The following is an 8,729-nucleotide window of genomic DNA, read 5'->3' on the forward strand; positions in this document are numbered from 1 at the left end:
GGGAACGCCACCGCCCTCAGCACCGCCCCGCGGCTACAGGCACCGAGCAGCCACTGACCGCCTTGTCCTAAGCCGCTCCAGGGGTGCCTGGCACCTCGTTTGCCGAGGCCCGGCTCCTACAGCTGGCCTTCCCCCACCAGCGGTGTTGGCCGCCCTCTGACAGGCCCCTTCCTCCTGCCCCTGCCTCGTGAAGTGGCTAGCACAGCTGGCTCTTCATCAGGTGTTGCTCCTCTTCGTAAGAGAATAGCAGGAGTGGGTGCTGAAGAGCAGCATTTGGAGTTGAAGCATCCCTTGCCAGCAGTGGTCACAGACGGAGCTGAACCCGTTTGCAGCTGAGGCAGTGTCACCTTGTGAAGGGGTAAGGTCTTTGCCATGGTTTGCTCAGACACCGTAGAAGGGTGGCACTTCACAAAGGTGGTCTCAAGATGAGTGTACGTGGTGCAGGCCTCCACGCTTGCAAAAGGAGGCAACTACTAGTAGGCAACAGAGATTTACAAGACAGTTATAATGTGCATCTGCAAAGTCATACAGACTATGTCCTTGAGGAAGCTGGCTTAAAAAGAGTAGTTAGAATACAGCTTGAGGTTGACAAGCAGGAAACTAGTTGTGAATGCAAGATGAAAAATCCAGCAAATAAAACAGTTATGTAAAAGGCAAGATACATATTTCAGTTCACTCCTGTCAGTTAATGACCTGGTACGTCCCTTTTAACACTCCCAAGTCCTCAAGCCCAAGAACTATATCTGGCTGTAGGGTCTCTTGCACGTACTCTCACGAGGCCCTTATTTTTAACAGATTGTTTAACGATGGGTAAGCCACATTGTTCCAGTAAGTAGAAAAATCAAGCCACCGGGAAGGCTGACAGGCCTAAGGGCATATTCAGCTTCCATGTATATGTGGAAGTTCAGTGTGAAAACAGTACTGCTGAGGAAGACTAATCCTCCAATGCCAATGAGTGCTACTGGTTTACTATCAACAGACTCCTGTCACAGCATTTAGTTCACTTACCACTGCTCCTACTGAACACTGAGAACCAAGACTAGATAAAGCCATTTCTTTATTAGCGACTGCCTCTGTTACTGACATTATTCCATAAAACATGTTCTTAGGAGAACACAAGCTGAAATCCTATTAAAAATAGTTAAAATCATTCTAAGTACTTAAAGAATAAAATATGTTCCATTTAACTTCTATCTTGAGAAGAATTATGGTTCCAAAAAGCCTATGTTCCCATTCTTCCTGATTATTTTGGGATATCTTTTTGATTTTAAAGTTTAAACCTAGCCTCAGTAAAACACCTATGGTTCCACTTCTGCCTCACATTATGATGCTAAATAACCTAACTTTTTTGCCTCTCACAAGCGTAAGAGAAAGAAAATAATATACCAGTTATCCAAGTTTGAATGAAGTTCATAAACCTACTTAGTTTATAGGGGTATATTCCATTAGATTCAGAGTAGTTCTTAGGAAGTCAAGCTAATTTTAGGATTATATCTTGATGGTAGTAGGAATTCTAATAATCATATACAACCCTAAAAGAAATAATGACTATTTTGCTTAATCTGAAGATTGATAGAGTGAGAAGGCAGATCTAATTACAACAGAATAGCAAATATTGAGGGAATTCCAAACAGAAATCATTATTAATAATCTTAAACCAGACTATTTGGAAAAAGAGCTATTTAACTCATAGTTCTAGCACTGTGGCACTCTTATCGTGTACACCGAACTTGCCTCCCCCTAGGACACAAGATGTAATAACCTCCTACAAAATGAGTTTGAGAATAAGCTTCTATTATTTTCTCTGCCTCCCTCCTGCCAAAACTTTGGTTTGATAGTTAATAATAAAGCAAGAATTCCTAGTAATGCTGAATTTAAGGGCTAATCTGGAAGCATAAATTATCACCCTCATCCTACCAAACATGCATACAAATCTAGTGACTTCTGTAAGCATGGCAGGTTTACAGACCAGCTACAGGCAGAAACTAGTCTATGTGTTTTTTTTCTAGACAGTATTTTTATTCTCTATTTATATGTCCATGGAAATTAATTTTTCAGCAAGAACTCAATATTGTTCAAAACATCACACTGTTGAAGTTACTAATACATTGACTGTATCTCCACTATATTCTATTTTTTAAACTTCTACTCTGATTTATATGGCTAGGTGCTTTTTAATGTAGTTTTTAAGATTTTAACCTCTTACAAAAGGAGTTTAGCAGACTTTTTTGGGAGGGGAAAGGCACTTTGGCTTCAGTACAGTAGTAAGTTGCAAGGCAGCTGCATTAAGTTGTTTCACTCTAGTTTTAGTTTCTAATACTCCAGTTTTTCAAAAGGTTCACTTCCTGACTCCAGTGTATCTGTGAGGAACGTGAGTTAGTTGCCACTTCAATACACTACTTTAACACAGCAAACCCACCACTATGGGATGTCCTAAATACGAGACGGTTTTTTTAACTCTGCAAATTTCACTGGTTTCATGCTGTTGTTTAATCTTCTTGTCTCTTATGACCTTTTACCTAGTTGGATTTTAATAATGCTGAAGATTTTTACCACTAGGACTTTTCATCACAAAACTACCTTGTAGTGTCACCCTGAGATGGATGTTAAGTAATCATACAGTGAGCAACAATATGATATTCTGTAAAATTTCAGATCTGCAGAGTTCTGCAGAGCATATTTTTCATGCCTTTACAGGCCTGGTTCACTCGGCTGGCACACCTGAATTCATACAGCCTTTGGTGGTTTTCAGATGGAAGAAACAGCAGAATTGTGACCAGTGTACGGGGATCCCCTCGATTTAAATAAAGCCCAAAAGTGAAGGTAAGGAGATTTTTGGTTGATGTCATAAAATATAAATGGTCAAATCATAGAATGGTAGAATTATCTGTGCTTTAAAACCAACCAAACCAGAAAACCTAACACACAAACACCCTAGGTATAAATAGCTAAACATCACATTAAAATTGGCTTGTTACCAGGCTGCTAACTTACATGTCTAGAGTAAGATCAATAGATGTCAACTTGCTTTCACTATACTGAACTATTCAAGAGAAAAATAGTAGCAGTTATTTCACATTTTAAATCCCATGTTAAATAGATTGCTTTTGGTATGCATGCTTCTTGCATTCAAGAAAGTATCAGTTACAAAATATCTCAGCTTTTGTTCCTGGTATAGTCCCCTCCCTGCCCTTTGACACTTAAAAGAATGTGAAAACTTTTAGATTAGGTAAGGAAAAGATGAAAAGGTAAGAAGTAGAGCCAATTAAGACTGGGAGTTTATTTACTCCAGCTAGTCAGTCAGAAGGAAACAGAAATGAATCATTACAGGTCTCAGTGAAAAAAATCTCTTGGATTTTCTTAAGAAGGTTTTTTTACTTCATCAGTGTATTTTTTTACCTGACGACACTGGTAAATGACTGTAAAATGTGTTACAACAGACAACACTCATTGTGTCTGTAGCCTGCGCCCTTTCTTGGATGCTTGCTTTGGTGGTTTTGAAGACTTCTTGGCTGATTGGATCAATTTGCCAGCTTTGGGTGTTGCAAAAGACTTTGATTCAGGCTTTCTGGGAGTCTTTTTCATCTCTTTTTCTTTTATTGCTTCCTTTGGCATGCCGACCTGCTTGGCTTTTTTCTGTTTTGTCTGCAAGTCTGCACACTCTTCTGTAGCTTCATGTTTTGGAGTCTCCAGAGCTGGAGGTTGTTTCTTTCTCTTACCAAGGGGCATTTTTGTTTTCTTGACCATTCTGTCACCTTTTTCTGGACTTTGTTCCATTACCTGTATTTAAGACATATAAGTTACCCTCCCACCTAAGAAGCATCTTTACATTTTTCCAGGAAACAGCATCAGTGAAAACTATTATAAATTACAAAAGCTTTCTATTAACTGAACAGTGCCCTAGCCCAAACAATGTGTTCACAGTTCAGTCTGAAAGCAGAAGGTGAAACACAGAACTAAGTCATAAAAATAATGGTGGTGGTGGTGGGGGAAAAGCTAAGAAAATAGATTTGACAGACGCAAGGATCCTCCTGACCAGTCAAGTCACTGACCTCTGCTAGCACAGCTTAAAACCACAGTCCTCCTCTTGACACGTTTCCAGGCTTAATAGACTGGATAGGGATCAACTCCATTGGAAGTCCAGCTGTATACACACAAACTGACAGTAGGCCTAGTATTCCCTGGAGTTCATCATACATTCCCAAATGGCCCTCATGAAAGAAGGCTGCTGTCATCAGGACAATTCATAGTCTATTTGTATCTGTCTCTGGAAATAGGCCTCTGGCGATCACATCATGTACACTAATGTAAGCCGGTCACATGGGTGCAACTTGAAATTGTATGAGGTTTTTTGGCAGGCCTGCACATAATCGCAATTTTCATTTGGGTATTCCTGAAGTAGCACATAGTTAAAGTGCTCTCAATTTGTATTACGTGATTGTTAATGTTGCATAATGCTGTCTGTAAGAGAGGTTGACTTAAAAAAAAAAAAAAAATATATGTAAAAAACCCCCAAGCCAAACTCAACCCAAACTAACCACCTTCCCAAAGCACCCCCTCCTACACTCAACAGTTGCTTTCATGATATAGTCACAAAAATCCAGTTCAAGTGTGTTAACACACACTGTTTCCCAAGGAACAATTTTAAACAGTTCAAAACCTTTAGTTTTAACTGAACTATGAGTTTTGAGATATTATTAAACCATTACCTTCAGATCATCTAAGCTCGTTATTTCCATAGGCACTAGTTGAGGAATTTCTTCATCATTATGATCACCTGGTTCATGGACAACTTCTGCTTTCTCTTTTACCGCAGGTTCCTGGGTAGCAGCAGCATTAATTTCAGTTGTCGAAGTGACTTGTCTTGAATTCTGTTTTTTAGCTGCCTTCTTCGGTTTTTTGTTCTTTCCCTTCTAGAAGTAATTGAAAGTATCTCTCAGACAAATCCCCATAACATTTCTAAATGTATAATTGTTTTAATATGGTTAAAAATAAGACAGTCTAGCAACATCAATTTAGTGTGGTTGAATAGACCTGGACTTGTCAACCATATATAAAATACTTTCAGAAGATTATTACAAACAGCTCATAAGTAAAGGAACAATAATGTAAAGATTACATTCTTTTAGTTGAGTATATATGCTCCAAATCTATTTTACACAAAAGAGCATAATAGGCAAAACGGAATACTTTTTTTTAAAGTATGTGAGTCCCTCCCCCCCAATCCATACAAGTGTATGAGCTTGTGGATTATTCAGATACCACTGATTAGCCAACAAATAATGGTGAACAATCTGAATCCATGTATATATTGACTGTATTTTCAGAAGGCAAATATGAACAAACAATACAAACAAACGTTTTAAGACTGAATCTCAGATTCCTACAGTTTAGAACTAGAAATGCTCAACTTATTTATTTCCAGTTTGCTTTCTAATCTATCAGGAAGATTCCACCATTCATTTGTATTACTGATTATTTGAAGCACTCAAAGCCAGGAGTACCTAACCCGTTTGTACCCACAAATGCCTAGAATTCAACTGTTAAAACATTTAAACCCAACACATCAGACACTATATGCATAAAAGAAGCCAAAGAACTGGTTGTTCCACTTTGGGTTTATGGAAAGTTTGAAGAACTTTTTTTTTTTTTTTACCTTTACTTCTTTTTTTCTGAGAGAGGGCTGGCTGTCAAGCTCATCCAAGTTGGAGAGATTTGCAGTATAAATTGGCAGTGCAACTGATTTGAGTGTTTTGAGGTGAAGAATTTTTACATTTTTCCAATTCTGCAACAACAAAACCAGTACATGATGTAGAAAGCACAAGGCTGAATTATGAACCAACTTGGCTTTAACGCAATCAACCTGCAGTACCTTTGGTAACTTCTTAGCAATCATCTCAGCTGCTGCAACAATATTATCCAGTATCTCATCCACTTTCATTCCAGTGTGACCTACACGTGCTGTACTGAAAGAAATGAATAATACTTATACATGGGCAAAATAAACATGCTTCAAGTTACTTGGGTTTATGCACACCTAGAAATTAAATGCACCTCTTTATCTGCAATTAGCTTTCATAAACGATGGCTGGCTACTGCAGAAGTGTTGTGTAGTAACACTTAGAATAGTTTTACCTGTATTAACATTTCCACGTTTGAACATGCAACTTGTGCCTTATATTAGTAAGCATATTCATAGAATCACAGAATCAAGATTCTTCAAGATCATAAAGTCCAACCGTTACCCCAGGCCTGCCAAGTTCACCACTAAACCATGTCACTAAGGGCTCATCAACACAGTTCCTGAACACTTCCAGTGACTACGATTCTATCACTTCTCTGGGCAGCCCATTCCAACGCCTGGCTACCTTTTGGTGAAGAAATTGTTCCTGATATCCAACCTAAACCTCCCCTGGTGCAGCTTGAGGCCTCTTGTCCTATCGCTTGTCACTTGGGAGAAGAGACGAGCCACCTTCTTACTCCATCCTCCTTTTAGGCGGTTGTGGAGAGCACAACCCCATTTCCCTCATTTTCCCAATTTAGACCCTTTGAGATTCACAATAAATGAAAAAGACAAGAATAGAATATTTTGGAAGCAGATTTTATCTAATTTAACAGTAATATTTTTCTAAGATTGTACATGCTGTTTGACAATGACTGGTGCTTGGAAATTCCTGAGGTGTAAGGAGACAAAAAGTAAAACTTTACAGTAAAACTGCTTATTAAGTGGAACTACTTTCTTTATACACATTAAGGTTCAAAATGCCCGTATCTGGAGTAGTGACCCATAACCTGTTCTACTCACATCTTAATGGAATAAAAAGAACTCACTTAAAGTTTCTACAGTTAACGTACAACCATCCTTCATGGGAAGTATTAATCTGCTCATACTTACTAACAGCACCCTTTGTTGGTCACTGGGAGTGTAGTCCCCTGGATGTGTTTTTGTAGTTCCTTTGCAAGGTTTTTGGCTTTCAGGTTAACAGACAAAGGTACCCTAAAAAAGAAGGGGGGTAATTAAGAAAGCAAAACAACCAAAACCCCAATGAAAATTAAAAACTAACATACAAACCCAAACCCAACCCAACCCTCTGCAAAGCCCACTCAACCAAAACTTTACCAAGAAGAATCTGACCGGGGCGGGGGGGGAAATAATATAACGCAAAATGGATATACGGAATTTAAAGACCTACTTTTTCCTTTCATAAAAGTGTTTTCCTAGATGTGAGGGCAAGAGCCTTCTAATTCGCTCATCAGACAGAAAGAGATCAAATCTGTTCAGGAGGCGACGCTTTGCTTCAAACATTTTATACTCTTTTTTGAGAGTTTTGTATGAGATGATCTGCAACACAAGTAACAAGTCATTCACTCCAGTTTAGTCCCCACACCTGAAAACACAGCCTAGAACACTTCTTAGAACTGCACAAAATGGACCTCTCTAAGTGATCGTCTATCTCAGTGTACTTTTTTAGAAGCTCAAGACTATCAATAGAGAAAGGACACAGAATTTGTTTTAAGAACTGAACATGGATCTCCTGCACAGTAACTGCAAATCACCAAACAGAACTTGAGCACACGGTAACATCTAAATCAGGATTAAAGACAACAATAAAATAATTTCCTAGTTCTACTGCTAACAGCATAAACAATCCAGTTGCAAAGAACTCAAATATTATTTTACATTGGGAGGTTTCCAGTTGCTTACCTGGCTAATGCTTCTGATCCCATGCTGGAGTAAAAGTTTCCTGTACAGATTTTCAGTCTGTTCTGCTGATAAGTTTGGTTCATCTTTTGTGAACAGACAAACTTCAGCTGTTTCGGGGCGAATGCCATGGGGCAGTGGTCTACAACAAGAAGATAAGAGGGACACGGAATGCCTAAGAGGAGAAGGAAATTTTTTCCAGAACTAGGCCTACACTGCAAGGCCATTAATCCTTAACAAGCACTAGGGGGAAGCTCTATATCTGGATTCTGGTCTTTGTTAACTGTTAAACGTCCTTGGTGGAAGCTGCACTCACAGAACTGTAAAAGGAGAAGAGACACATATAGGGTTCCAACCAGACACACACTGAATCCACCTGGCCTGTCAGGGGTCCTGCATTACCACACAGGTCCTGAGGGGAGGAGGAGGAGTACCATCCTTCCTCCTCTCTCTACACCACAACTACATCCAGTAGTAAATGTGCTTTTATGGTGTCAAATAAACAGATGAAAACTTTCTCAGTATGGCATAGCTACAGTTTAAAAGAAAAGTTATTATTCATATTCTATTTGGGGCATCACAACAAAGAGGAAGGGACCTTTCTAATCATTTGGTGATGGATCAGGACAAAAAAAATTGTTAATTCCTCTTCTTGAGCTTCAGGATTGAAAGGCACACACCTTGCAAGTAGGCCCAGCCAATAGCCCCGGTACTGTCTGCATGCATGAAGCAAGCACAGCCGAGCCTCCCCTTACCGGAAAGCGGGGTGTGTGTGTAAAGCAGCGGCCTCACCAACCAGGCCCGCGGCAATTACTCCCCTGAAGCTCAGAACCGGCACAGCGCGCTTTTCCAACCCAAAGGACACTAGCAGCCCCTGTGACGGCAGAGCCGAGGGCGCATTCCTTACATCTGGATGACTTGTGCCACCCCCGGGACCTTCCAGACCGTCACCAGCAGATGGACGTTCTCGCTTTCGTTGAGGAGCAGTGGGCCTCCCTTGGACTTACTTCTGGCGAAAGCCAGGAGC

General features: G+C 39.9%; 1 protein-coding gene across 1 annotated transcript; it reads right to left on the reverse strand.

Moving 5' to 3' along the window:
• Positions 1-3,447: 3,447 nt before the first annotated feature.
• RSL1D1 (ribosomal L1 domain containing 1) lies at positions 3,448-8,725 on the reverse strand (the record flags this gene model as incomplete). Its single annotated transcript, XM_010021501.1, has 8 exons — positions 3,448-3,780; positions 4,704-4,913; positions 5,657-5,785; positions 5,873-5,966; positions 6,896-6,997; positions 7,194-7,342; positions 7,706-7,844; positions 8,610-8,725. Coding segments are annotated over 8 exons (1,272 nt in total), but the record flags the coding sequence as incomplete, so codon positions are not given.
• Positions 8,726-8,729: the final 4 nt, after the last annotated feature.

Source organism: Nestor notabilis, unplaced genomic scaffold, assembly GCF_000696875.1.
Source record: "Nestor notabilis isolate BGI_N333 unplaced genomic scaffold, ASM69687v1 scaffold22739, whole genome shotgun sequence".
Lineage (NCBI taxonomy): Eukaryota > Metazoa > Chordata > Aves > Psittaciformes > Psittacidae > Nestor > Nestor notabilis.